At 43.8% G+C, this 14831-nt stretch overlaps 1 protein-coding gene across 4 annotated transcripts in view; it reads right to left on the minus strand.

Annotated features, from left to right (window-relative positions):
• Window positions 1-202: 202 nt before the first annotated feature.
• DSN1 (DSN1 component of MIS12 kinetochore complex) overlaps window positions 203-14831 on the minus strand; it is a 59978-nt gene continuing 45349 nt past the window's right edge. For all 4 annotated transcript variants that reach the window (XM_032959046.2, XM_076068721.1, XM_032959045.2 and 1 more), the window contains exon 12: window positions 203-1956. In XM_032959046.2, the coding sequence (XP_032814937.1) occupies window positions 1856-1956 (101 nt within the window). In that variant the 3' untranslated portion in view covers window positions 203-1855. The remainder of the gene's footprint in view (window positions 1957-14831) is intronic.

Consider the following 14831-nt stretch of genomic DNA (forward strand, 5'->3'; position numbering starts at 1 on the left):
GGATCTTGAATTTTTTTTACAGAATTCGAAAATGGCTCTTATTGTGGTTGCAGACCCCTGGACGAAGCTACGTTCCTGCCATCTCGACAAGGCACATATCTCTGGGCAGTAAAGAACGCAAACTTTAAAAACTTTACATCGTCCATCTGTAAACCCGAGTTCACTTTTTTCAACGATGCATAAACAACAGCAGCCTCCTACGTGTGAACCAGAAGCAACGTTTATTAAAAAAAAAAACATTAAAAATGGCCCAATGGGTCAGAAACATACATCTATACAAGACGATTACATGCGTGATGAAAACGGTGAAGTGACTGCATTAAATCGCCAAGCGCATTTGCAAACAGCTACGGAATGTCATCCTGCTGCATTGCAGAGGCAAGAATTGAATTTGCAGCAAAAAAAGAGATTGCCCTTCTAACTAGAATTGTCACCTAAAATAATGGGTGGTGATCTACAAAGGCACACACGAGAAGTGGTCTTTCCTAATGTGTATCTTTGCCGCTTGCCGTTAGAATTGGATTAGCAAGTATTTCATTCACTCTCCCATTTGTCATCCTAGGCCAAAAATTTAACCCACGCTGCCCTTTAGTTAACACGGTGACAGCCCATTGAGAGCCCTTATCTCTATTGGAAGGAAGATCTAGGGACTGGAGCAGTTACATCTGAAGAAAATGTTGTCCAATTCGGTTCAAGTGATTTTCAAGCAAAGCCGAACCTCTTTTCTTCACACATTACTTGACAATTCGAATATGCATTTACCAGTGTACGGTAGTATTTTGTAAATATAGATATATATATAAAACATAACTTGCAAGCCGTGTTGTCTTTATATTTTGCAAGCCGCTTAATGTTTTTTTATATTCAATGCAGTCTTAAAATGTTATGGTGGCCTTGACGTATATGCGTATGCACGCATGTTTTGCTACAAAATACAAAGGAAAAAAACGCTTTAAAAAATGTGCAATCTTACAACTATTTGGAATAATTAAGTTGATTTGCGTGCGATTTGTTATCAATATACAACGGCCACCTTTTTCTACCAATGTTACAGGCACTTTTAATAACATCCGCTATACAGCCAACACGTGTCGGTGAACGTCTCCCGTTGTTGCAGGACGGCAGCAGACATCGTATCGGTGATCCCACGCCAACAGGCCTAGTGGTCAGCCCACCACCGCTCAGTAGGGGGGGGGGGGCGGGGAAGAAAATCCACACACTTTCTACCAATACTTATCTTTGCTGGCACAGGCATATTGTGATTGTTATAGAATTAAAGCACCAGCAAACTTAAAACAATAATGTATCATTGTCATTAAATGTTACTGTTATACAAGTCCAATTTAACCCAATCACGCTACGGCATATGTTGGCACAGGGCAGAAACGTCTTTTGACGTACCAAAAACCTCCAGAACGCAGCGGAGCCTCGCATCGCATTGGGGAAGTACCCGGATGTGATATCACAGGGCCTTCTGGCATCCTTCAAAAAGGTCAAACTTACCGTGACTTCTAGGGCACATTCTTCAGCTGAAGAGATGAGCGAGTGGTTTAACTACGCGGGTCTGACGGATAAACATCCTCATGGTGGTTGGGTGAAGCCAAATAAAGTGCGAAGGCGAAGTTCTATGCAGTTCTTTATTTGGTGCAGTCATTGGTGACCGCTGCGTTAATCTAAGGTGGGAGCGTGGAATTTAAGCGCAGGATCTAGGCGGCTCTGATTCCGCTCTACAATACGTGCATTAGCACCCCCACACCACCGCCCCACCCCCGAGCTGCCAGGCACCTCAATAATGCTTTTTTTTGTCAAATAAAGAGCAAATTCCAGAAAGTGATCTGGGGTAAGTGATCTGGGTTCACTTGGTGAAGAGCGTGATCACAGGAGATGGATTTTCTGGATCCACCGTTCCAGTCAGGAAGTCCCACGACGCCTCCACTTTTCCAAACAAAGTATTCCCTTTGGAGAGAGAGAGACACACACGTACGCACAAATGAATACAGAAATGTGGACACACACACAAAAAGATCCCCAGTATAGCATTAACAGACTGTTGGGGGAAATGCTGTGAAGCGAGCACCTATGAAGGCCAGCACGGCACACGAGGGGGTGGGTGGTCAGTACCATGTACTAATTTTAGGCTAAGTAGACCTAGGGGATGCCTAGGGCTGGTTCAGATAATCGTCACAGGTATTGGCCTTGAGAGGGAATCGTAACGCACCGTGCTAACCATAACAATACTCCACACAGGTATATACACACAAATGAATAAATATGCATGAACACACACGTAAACATAAAAATGCAGATCCATACAAAGACTCCCCGTATAGCCTTAAAATACTGTTGGGCTCAAGTGCTGTTAGCGAGTACCTATGAAGGCCTCAACGGCACACGAGGAGGTGGGTGGCCAGCCCCACATGTCTGTCTGTCTCCTGAGCGGCAATGTTTACACATCGCACCAGGTACTCATTTGAGGCCGAGTCAACCTAGGGGAGGGCTCAGGACCGGTTCAGAAAATTGTCACTTGTGTTGGCCGTGAGCGGGAATCGAACTCACGTCGTCGGGTTCGTAGCACAGCGCGCTAACCGCTGCACTACCGCTCCACAATACACACACATATATACATATGCATGCACATGTACAGAGAAACACAGTTTTAAGTTTGCAACCGTTGCAGTTTTAACAACTGCCAATACACCGCGAGTGAAACGGCTGCAATGACTTCTGTTATTATGGTCACTACTGCTGGACTGGACTGGGAAACTTGACCATCTGCACTGTGCTTTGAAGAACAAGTACACATTTGAAGGATGGATTTGACCCGAGTGTCTGCGTACATACAAAATGACTTTTTAGTCTTAACGATTACAATTTTATCATCCCTGCAACACAAAGGGAGTGTTCTGTGCTAAGATAGAAAGTATAAAAACAATGCGGATGAAACCCATGCACATGAGATAGCGACCCAAAAACGGCACGGAAAGGTCGGATAAACCTACTTGCTCTACTGCCAACGACTGGCGAGTTTGTAGTCCTGCAGGTTGGGTGTCTCAAAGAGGCATGACGATATATCTGCGCGATCCACTGAACCTGGACTACTGCTGCTGCTGGATTACAGACGGCCAAGCCCACACCCGACAATATCCTAATCTTAAAGCGTATTGCACACAGCTAATGCGTAACATGTGCGCTCAGGCACAGTCCCCCATTGTCAATCCACCACTGGATGAGGAACTTGCCACACCGTGCGGGGTTGTGGGGATCACTTGACCAACACTTCACCATGCTGGGCAGTTCCGAAGTATAATACAACGGTTGATTTTGCTTCACTGCCTCTTGTTCCGCACCACGTAGATCCAAAAACGATAACAACCTGTCGTGCATGGTAGTTGCCCATCCAAACACTATACGGGGTCAGTACAGCTTAGCTTCTGAGAACTGCCAAGATCGGGCAAAATTCAAGGTGATTTAGTCATAGGCACATTTTTTTTTTAACACCCAACAGTGGAATGGCTCAGATTACTGCATAGTATGGACCCTCAGGTGTGCAGATGTTTCAATTGGAACGTTCCATTTAACCGTAAAGGGCGAAAGAAACAGAAGAGTATATGGCTCTCTCGAATAAAAAACAGCATGTTCTTAAGGAAATATACGTATGGCTCACAAGCCAATAATTGAAAATGTCACTATTGTGCACGGACACTCTCTGTGGCCTTTGAAAAACAATGACTTTAGCTGAACTCTTTCAGTAGCACACCGCAAATGCCAAATGAAGACTGTCCATCAGAGGGCTGGCATTCCGAATGGTGAAGATAAATTTTGGGCCTCAATTGCAGCTGCATATTGTTTTAGAAAGGTTACCACGGGGCTGCGCCGATCGCCGCAGTATTACTGCAATAAAATAACTCTGGCGGTCAACTTGATAATTATTACCGCGATTCCGTTTCTCTTGTCATGTTGAAATTTTCATTCCCATCAGGGTCACTCGATGAGTGACGGAACAATCGAGGCACGTGAATTGTCTCGTCGCCAGCGGGACATTTGCATTGCGCCTTTCGCGTGGAAAGAGGTAAACACAGTTATGGCGGAGGTGAACAGCAAAGCATGATTCGCCACACTTGCTGGTCAACGATTTGTTTGGTTTGATAATTCTCGCCGCTAGGTTTGGAGATGCACACCAGTAACCCAGCATTTTTGGAGGCAGGGTTGGTGGATCGTACAGAGCTAGATATACGAGAGAGAATCTCAACTGTAAAGCTTTAATGCCATTGTAACACTCTCCTCAAAGAGTGCAATGAGACTCGGTGAGCATGGAATCTATTACATTGCACTGTAATCCACAAGTAATATGCCAAACATTCCAAATAGGCACGTATATCCATCCCAACAATTATTTATAATCTCGCAGTGATGAATTTCGCCAGGCCTATTATTTTTGTATATTTATTGAGCTGTAGCAGTCCTTAAGCCGGCATGCCAAAGTAATCCCCCTCTCTTATCCAAGAGAGACAGACTCTTTAATATCCGTAGTGCAGACAGGATCTCATTTTCACATCTCATCCAAATGTAGCAACTCCTGGAGTCTGTCTGTCTCTCACGAGACCATAATAAGCTTTGTTGTGCTTACAGCGTCTGCAACAATGACCTTGGGCAAAGGAATGCCGCAACAGGCATTCCATGTTGTATTTCACGGAAGACAGACGCATATATTCAAAACACGGCGAGACTCGCGCCAGGATATTAGAGGCCTTAAGACATCTTTACGGCGGTTGTTTTCATACACCGAGCTTAAAAGAAATATATCAAATTGTAGCAAAACGCAGACAGCCCCGTATGAATGACATCAGATTATACGCCCACACACTTCCACTCTGCAGATCAACGGGCAGACGCTTAAAAGGGCTGTGGGCTTGGGGAAGAGGCGCTGAGTTGATGTTTGGGCACCTGCGCCTTGAGGCCAAAGCCGGCTAATCCAGGCTCACAGGGCCAACTCTGCGATGAGCTCGCTGATGAGGAAAGAAGTTGGAAGGTGTTTCTCTCTGTGTGTGCACGCGCATAATCCGTTAATTACACACACGCACGCACGCACCAGTAAACTTCAGGGTCGTACATTTGTGTCAAATTTTTCAGTTATGAATGTTCAAACCCAAGTCAAACGGTCACCTCCTGCCCAAACAAGCAATGGCACATGACGCATCTCTCTAACCAACATTGGACCAGTGGTGGAAACTCCACATTCCTATGGTGTGGGACAATCTCTTTAAAGGATGATCACTGTCGAATTCCCACAAAGTTGTACTCAATATATAAACCCTGGATGGATGATAGGTTTAAGCAATCCAGACAAGGAATTTAACACGCATTGCAAGTCAAGTACACCAACTACAGCTACATAGCCAGCTGAGAATAACTAGAATAATTATTATTTATCATTATACTATGGAAAGAAGAGACATACGAGTAGTACTATAATTGTTATTCTATTAGACACAGAGGATGCAGAGTGAAATTCAGATCCATCTCAGTTTACCCATTTCATGCAAATCTACTCTGTGAAACTGCAAATGACCTTACATGGAGAAACGTGAGGCGGCCCCGGTGGCTCAGGGGGCTAATAACGGTGTCAGAACCATGACCCAGTACCCACTGCTGCTGCTGCATATTCCCATAAACATTCTAAACTAGACCCGAGGCATGGGTCCTGTCCCAGCTCTTGGCTCCATGGACTTGGGGCCCCAACCGTCCATTCATCAAAACCCCCTCCCTTCTGTCCACATTCAGAAGCGCCAATACGTTTCCTACTTTTTAACCAGGTTTAACGTACACTTGGGTTAGCTTACAACACCATGATCCTTCGACTATACTGTCTGATGGGCTAATAAAAGTGTGCACCCCTTCGTGTGGATGTCTCTTCAAGGGAGTTCAGTAGTAGCTGCACGCTCTCATTTTTGCCGGGGTCATTGTCTCTCAGAAATCGATGCGTTAGTTCGCTGCAAAAGTTCCCACACGGAAAGTCTGTCTCGTTGCGACAGCGACAGATTAAGTGCCAAGCGCTAAAATAAATAAAGACGAAGGCGCGCGGTTTTGTCTTTCACGCATATTTTGAAGTCACCCTAACCTGCAGCAATGACAGTGAGAGTTTGCACACCTTGAACCAAAAAGAAAATTACCAACAACCACAGACTCACAATTGCAGGAATTATTCTAAGTATTTGACAAGGGTTTTTTTCTAGTCTGACAGCTGCTAAGAACCTTACATAATGCCCTAGGCATATGCATTAACCCTGCTTTCAATCACTCAAATTCACTTTTTTTTTCTGAGGAGTCATATATGCCCGAGTGTGTGTATGTACCTGTGCGCTAATCCATAACACCTGGCCCTGTCCAGTGATCACCGGCCAGGAAACCGTTGACACTTCACGCAGCCTCAAAGTGCACCTAGTCTGGCACAACCACCATGGGGACATCACTACCACTTACTGATGAATGGTGGTGGTTGCTGTTCTAAGTGCAAACAAGCCCAGGGAATAACCTATGACACAAAGGTCTGTAGTGCGATCGCCTGCCAATGACATTTCACCACGCCCAAATGACTTTCAAAGTGCACCTAAAACAAGAGTACCATGTCGTGGAAATGTCACTGACACTTCCCGGGGCGAGTGGCAGTGCAAACATACGTGGTCATATATTCATTATTCACTAGCATTTACATAGCCAGCAATGTCTTTGCCGAGCCCGTGCACTCTTCTCAGGAGGGTCTCGCTTGCGATGCCAATACCAATTCCTTACTCAGCCTTTTAGTGTCAATAGGAGGACGCGTTAAAGAATGCCCGGATAAAACCCAGAGTTTGAGAATTTCATACAATGGAAGCTTTGTGCAAGTTCACGTTATTTAATTACAATGCATTTATTTTTTTGCCGACCGCAGACCGTGCCTTGGCCGTAGCAGGTAGCGGATGAAACCCGGCTCGGTCGAACACCGCGAGCACCTTTTGTCACTCGCAAACGGCACGTGTGCTTTTGCGCCAGTACGGGGGCAACCGCCTTGTAAATTAATTCGCGGAACCATTCCGCTGCTGCCGAGCAGGTCAGACAAACCGTCGCAGGTGGGTTCCACCGCACCTGGTTTCCCCGTCAGAGCAGTCACCCCCTCAATTCTTCTCCTTGCTCCCCCTGGCTCTACCCAAGCTTACTAAGCCTGTCCAAATCTGCTGAAAAATGCAAAAGGCAAGGTCAGAAATAATTGCGGTTTCGATGGCGTCTCGACTGGTGGGGGTGGTGGGGTTTGCTCGGTGCACGATTATTGTCGGAGCACTTTGCCAAGGACTTGCCCTGCCTTTGGCTCTCATTAAATGCAAAAAAAACAAAAAAGAATAATTGGTAGAGAAACACACAATGTCCTCATGCCAAATTAAATGTTCCCAATTTATCAATGGAAGTTGAGCGGTGGGTGCAGTGGTTAGAGTACTGCACTATAAACCTGGTGACTAGAGTTCCATTCCCGTTCAAGGCTTACATCAGCGGTGAGTGATATATGAACTGGTCCAGCAGTGGATTGGCAAATATCTGAACATATTTCACACATGGAGTTACTCATGGCGTCTCAAAAACACTTTCAAGATGGTCCTGCTAATTTTGTTTAGCAATTTTTTTAAAAGTATCTTGTACCTTGTTTCTCTTCTCAAATGGGCATTTGAGTAGACAAACCCGACTCAAATTTCCACACAGGAGGTTCAACAAACCACCCTTGTGCCATCTCCTGGCTTCCTTGGAGCCCAACTAGCATGGGAATGTCACAGCACACGATGAACTACTGGACATCTGTGAAAAAGAGCTTTATAGCTCATTGGATTCCTCCAGTATAAACAAAGATTCTGAATCTGTTCTGTGCGATCCACCAACCCTGCCTCTAAAGTACCACACTAACCCACTGTGAATGAAAAATAAGGTAACTTCTTAGAATAATGCACTTGCTCTATAAAAAAACCCCCAATGAGAACATCAAGTTGGCAGTTTGAAAGTAAAGTGAAACATCTGAATTTTTTAGCATCCCATTGTCGTACAATCAAAATTCTGCAGCATGAGCTCTGTGCAGAAATAAATTATATTAATTTTCTTTTATCTTCTGTCCGGGGCTTGAACTTAGGCCCTCATTGTGTGCTGGCTCAGAACTCTTTACTCAGTTACTCTTTATGGAGAACATTAGCCACCTGAACCAGCCAGCCACCTCAATGACACCTCTGCAGAGAAATGATGACTCTAACTCACCATTAGCTCATCCCTTCTCGCCCACCCAGAACTTAATCACATGCATGATTGATTTCACCGTTCGTCATGTCCAGAACTCTTTTTGTACCAGTCACAAATGCCAAGTTACAACTCCATTAAAACAAATGTCCTTAAAATGTTGCTGAAATTTCCAAAAGCGAAATGCATTTACAAGTATAAAGCACGAGTTAGTTTGCTACGTCATAGATTTGGGTCACTGGTCCCTTGGCATTCACGAATAAGAAAATGTCATATTTTCGGTATCTTTTTACAAAAAAAAACCCACCATTAAAAATGTGCTTTCATAACCTAGGCATAACATAACAGGTTCCAAGCCACAACAGCTTACAGACAGCAAATCTCCAGGTTGGACTGGGAAACACAATTTTATATAACTTATCCAGGTTATATAACCTTGAAGGGTGTCTCACTCATACCCATAGACCAACTGTACTTTCCTCAGCTGTGCAGACGAGTCAGTGCTTCTCTCAGACGAGTCAGTGCTTCTCTCCATTTTCTCTTGCTGAGTAAGCCCTCAAGAACTGGGGCTTTGACTGAGCTAAGTGTAATGACCAAATTTATACGAATGCCTTTTTTAGCGCAGCCATCAGTGACCGTGCTGAGACCATCAAACTCTCCGTGCATGAGAACCTATTTCAACACGGGTGGCTGCCTGGATTTCCCACTCATTTTTGACCATCTCAGTGGCTGCACATGACCTATCTGTCGAGCACCTTTTAAAGCTATCGCCTTCACACACAAACAGACCAGCGGTTCATCATTCGGTCCGTTTGACTTGCAGGTTTCTCCACTGCAAGGGAATGCTGTACGTTGTTTGCCCGTATGATAAAGAGCACGGGCAGTTCATGAGCGCTTCGTAAAGGAAAGGGTGTGGAACCATTGCCTCAACCAGGGTTGAATAGGACTTTCAAACATCTTTGGTGGGACACACATTATTAACACGTGGCTCAGTCAGTTCTGTCACTGAAAGGGGCCCTTGCAGAGACAGCTAAAATTATTAACAGTGTTTCCAGGTCAAAAATCTTTCCAGCTAGAACTCAAATATGTTCAGCTGAGGGGTTTGCAGTGATAGATAAATATTAATGAATACTAAGAATAGGTTTAACCCTTATTTCCACAAAGGGTAAAACCCTATTCTTATTTTTCATAATTTTGATACTGGCAAAAAGATAATGAATTCTGACTTAAAGGTAAAGTCACATTACCGAAAGAACCAAAGAGTATGGATTCCTGCAGTCACGAAAGCTTCAATTCAAAATTTGACTTAAAGCTTTCGTGACTGCAGGAATTCATATTCAAAGAACCTATCTATGTGATTTTACCAAAAGACTCAAAGAATAGGTAATTAATTGTACTAGTAATGAATTGGCATATTTTGTTTACGTGACAAACCTTACTAATTGGCTGTGGTGGCGGGTTTAACGACACATTTGTATTTATGCGATCTAACCCAAAGCCTCTTATGGAGATAAATATTGTTTGTGGACCATTTCAAAGCAGAAGCCCTCATGTGGCTCATAGGCCGTACACAAATGCAGAGTGGGGTCCAAACAAATAACATTTCGTTTTAACGAATGGTTATCAATTTCAGATGAATGCGGACACATTTTTCTTAACTTTCATCTACAAAGTTCTGCTTTAATTGCACCCAACTGAGAAAACGTTTGAAATGCAGCTTGTGGTGTGGGGCAGAGTGTGGGCACCACCACAATGCTCCCGACCCAACGAGCTCCAATCCGAAGGATCTAAAAGCTGATCGACATACCCTTTACCTATCCTCGCGCCGTTGCCAAATTGTTTATTAAGCTGGCATCAAAAGCACAATTGTGGGATTGTACTTCTGTTGGAAACGCCGCTTACGCTTGCAGATATTTACACATTTACTGCACGGTGACTATTAAACGTCATTAAGAGCAATTTGTGGCAACGAAGAGCTGCAGAGGCAACTTCCTTTGCTCCCTCTCTCGGCTGGCACGAGGCGGTCTCTGCAGCTAATAGCTGCTACTAATGACTTGTACAGCTCATGGGGAGAAACGCACAAAACTCCGAGAACAACCCATTACACTAGGGGAGGAAAAAAAATCGCTTCAACATTCGAGGTTTAGGTGTGTACTATACGCGCGCACTTTACAATTCGTCGAGGGAAAGGTGCAGGAATGTCGCATAACATCGCGTTTAGTTTTAAGCGATTGTATTTAAATGACTTCCATAACAACATAAAAAAACATCTGCCCCCGTGGACCGTATAATTATACAACTTTCTATAATGACCTGACATTTTCCACATTGGTAATTAGATGTTTATTATAGTATGTGTTTTTTTTAATTACAATTTTATGAATTTGTGCCAGGCATCGTCATGTTGGGAAGATTTAAAGACACCTTCAGATTTACAGAGAATGTTAACATGAACTATTATACTTTCATTCATCAAAAGAGTAAAAATATATCTTCTTGTAAGAATAATCATTTGTAAACTCGAACGTATGAATGAATTAACTAAACCTTGTCCATTGCTTTTCAATACATTACTTGAGAACTGCTTTTTGTGTTTAGTTTGTTGTCCTTCACCCACACCCCGGATTAGCACGGTTGGCTAGGTACGGTGTGAAAGAAGTTCAAAGTACATACACCCTACTATACACTACACTACTATATCCTACACTATACACTGCAATACTACATGAAATTGAGAACTCATTTCTTTAGAACTGCTTGTGTTTAGCTTGTTGTCCTTCCTCCGCACCTCCGTCTAGCACGGTTGGCTACGTACGGTGTGAACGAGTTCAACATACATACATACAAGAGATACATTTCTGCCAATTTGCAGATTCAATTACGAAAACAATCATATAAAAAATAATCAATATTTATCCAGAAATGCCTCTCACGAAAGGCTAAGGACATGTTTTCAGGCGGGTCAAGCTTGAGTTGTGTAGCCAATTTTCTTCTTATGGGAATCTGGAGTACCTGGACAAATGTACGCTTACAAGGGGATAACGCTCACAATTCCGCACAGATGGTGCACACCTACTTGCTCTACTACCTATTTGAGACACCAATTTCCCTTAGAGATTATGTCATGCACCTTATAACTCCATCCCTGCACGAATGTCCAACCCTCCCTCCTCTTCTCCCCCCATCAAGATATTGGATTACAACTGCGTGTTGCCACCACGACATAAGACCAATTCCATTCACATGAGAAATGCCGATAAGAATTAAACGACAGTGCAGTCATCTACATTAACCCAGTCAATAGATGAGATGGATGAATGTTCAGTGACTTTGCCAAACTTTTGTTCATGATTCTTGCACTGGCAATACAATTTTTTTTTTTTACAATAATACTCATACATAACGGATATGAATGCACCAAAAGCCACATTGTGACCTACAACGATGGCTGCTGGGGCAAATCTTCACCTATACTGCACGCTGAGAAAACGAACAAAACTAAAAACGGTAACATTGGAAAGTGCGCGGAGACAAAGACACACACACGGCAGACTCGCGGCACGCAGATATGGAGTGAGAAGAGGAAGAGAGGTGAGAGAGACAGGGGGTGACGGGAAGGCGGGAGGAACGCACGCAGAGTGCTGGGAAGTCAGCGCTGAGCGAGTGTGTGTAATTGAGTGTGCAAGCCGAGGGGACGACCCGGGGCTGATGTTGTGTTAACTGACAGCTCGAATCTGCCCATGCCACCTGCGGCGAACGGCAGGCGGGCGCGACTTCCCGGCTATGGAGAAAGAGAGCGAGGGAGGAAAGAAAGAGGTGCCTATGTCAGCCCCGCAGCAAACACGGGCCGGGGGCGGGCCGGCCTGTTTAGCGAGCACTAACGAGCTGTGTTGGGCCGACGCTGTGACAACGGTACCCCGGAGAGCCAAAACATTGGCAGGTAACAATGAGAAGCGCAGTCTCCTACACTGCGAGCAATGACAACACCTCTCCCCTTCAGCATCTGGAATGGCAAATTGTGTTTAAAGTGCCCACCCACAAAACGTGACTTGCACACACATAGTTTTATCAGTACGCTCCTTTACACAAGAAAGCCTCACCGGGTCTCGACTCATTTTTCAGGAACGTCCTGCTAAGTTGTAGCAGCAGCTGATGGTTGCTGTGGGGGTTCCCAATTAAGTCATTTGCAAGTAATTTTCTCATATTTAGACCATGACCCTGGCTCACAATGGCCAACTCTTCCTCGAAGGACATCACTGGATACATATAGTTCAGTGTGAAGCAGACGCCGTCAATTTGATGGAAATACACTTGCACTATTTACCTAGAAGGGACTGCTGGTTTCGAACCACGAATCTCTGCAACAAGCATCAAATGTGCTACCACTGAGCCGTATCACGACCATACTGACAAAAAAGTCAAAGTATCTCCTGATTCAAAGGAATCATGGGAGAGCATTCATCTCTCTGGATGGTCCTGAGCCAGTGGTGGAAATTCCACATTCCCATGGTGGGGACCAGTCTATCCATATGTACCATCCTGGAGACAGATTTGGCGAATCCGAAAAGACAATATTATGGACATGCAATAACCACCTCTAGGTCTGCATATCGGCCTGTTGATAGTCGTACAGAAAGTAAGTCTGCTCTGAACAAAAGACTTCTGTCAATAAGCCCTGACTTGATACATTAAAGGTCAACTATCTTTGTAAGGTAGTAATCCACTTGTGTTAATTTTACAGTAAACAATCAAATAACTTTCCAACCGCAATATCCACTTACGTTCTCTTTAATAAGTATATGGGTGTAATAATTTATATTAATTTTTAACATCCCGATTGCATAATATCAAGTTTGTTTATTTTCATTTCTCATTACAATTTTCATGTTTTGTCATCAACACTTGCACAAATTTTACTGCAATTTCTGTAATCAACAAGATATGTCAAAGCACAAAAAGTGTAGGAACACGCATTATAAAAACACCCACGCACACACACACACAAACGATAACAACCACACATTTCTTCGGCACTTCTCTCAACTTTCAGTAATAAATTACGGACGTGTTTTTAACACAGAATTTGAAACACCTGCCATGCCTCGGGGTTAAGACTACAGTTGTGCCGACTCAATCCACTGTTGCCAAAACTATTCGGACAAATTGTTACGGATATTACACTTTTTTTTAAGCTACATTTTTGGGGAAAATAATTGAGCACAAGCCCTCCATTAACTTCATGAGCCATTACATAAACATGTAAACAAAATCTACGTCATGTAAAAAGAAAACCCAGTTGATTTTATTTTTACACAACCCTGCAAAACTAAATGTGTAACGTTTACTGGCCACGTTTAGTGTGGCAAGGGCCAATTTGGCATATACATTTTCAAAGACTTAACTAACAGACGGAAAAATTATCCCAACAGCAGTGGTAACAGAATGCTTTACAGTGTGCCGATAGAAGCGTCATCGAGTCACAAAATTTCCTGGCGTGTCCTTGCTGGAAATATTTGGCCAATTCCCCTTTGAAGAATAAATTCAGAGATAGACAAAAGTCTGTTTTACGTATGCAATATTTGTGTCAAACATTTGCGCATATATATCAGAGTACTTCATCTGCAAATTGAGAGGGCCGGCGGATGGGGGGCTGATGGCTGTCTGGCACCAAAATGCTTTGTGACCAATGGTGTGGGGAGGGGCAGGAAGTGGGGGGAGGGGGGTGGATCAGCTACCAAACACCTGGGAGGATGCACTGATCTTGTTGATTAAAATGAACAAATTATACGAATTTGCCTTTTTCATTCATCCATCCCCTTAGGTTATGTATTTTTTCGTTGGATGACTTGACCCGTGGTATATCTGAATCCGTGGGGTAATGAGCTGCATTGGTAAGTTGTTAATTTACAACCCACAATGCATTACGACTGTGTCGACAGGAAACCAGGGTGACTAGAGAAAATAGATGCATCACAAGGGATACCATTAATCGGAGTTCCAGGGAAAGGACAAACTAAACACAAAAAGCAGTTCTAAAGAAATTAGTTTTCAATGTCGATTAAAAAGTGCACAGCTCCAGTGGCTTCATAATATTGGAAGGAAAATTATTCCAGACGGCCACAGAAACGCATCTGAAAGCGCGCGATGTAGTGACCGTCTTCGTTCGATGGCTAGTCAAAAGCAGCGTTGAGTTTGATAACCCACTTGGCACACTGCATCCTACAGGAATACACAGGAACACCACTTGTCTTTCTGTTTATTGCACCTTAAGGGAGACCCAGCCACAAAAGAAACACTTAGAACCTGCGCATATGGGTCAGTGGTCTTCTTGCTGTTCTACCTCAATGCAAATGGGTATCTCACCCATATGAGACAACTTTAAACGATATCGTCTCTGGATTCCAGGCATCTGCCACAACAAGCAACAGACCGCTTATAAAAAAACACCACACAAACCAAAGTTGGCCACAACCTCAGGTAAGGAAAGGTCCTCTTCTCTCAAGCTTAGCGCCATCTATAGAAGAGTGATGCGGCAAGCTCTATTACATGGTGCGAAAGAGAGTGCTTGAGAGGACAGAGATGAG

Source organism: Petromyzon marinus, chromosome 22 (assembly GCF_048934315.1).
Source record: "Petromyzon marinus isolate PM22_M1 ecotype Great Lakes invasive population chromosome 22, UKy_Petmar_22M1.pri1.0, whole genome shotgun sequence".
NCBI classification, from domain to species: Eukaryota; Metazoa; Chordata; class Hyperoartia; order Petromyzontiformes; family Petromyzontidae; genus Petromyzon; species Petromyzon marinus.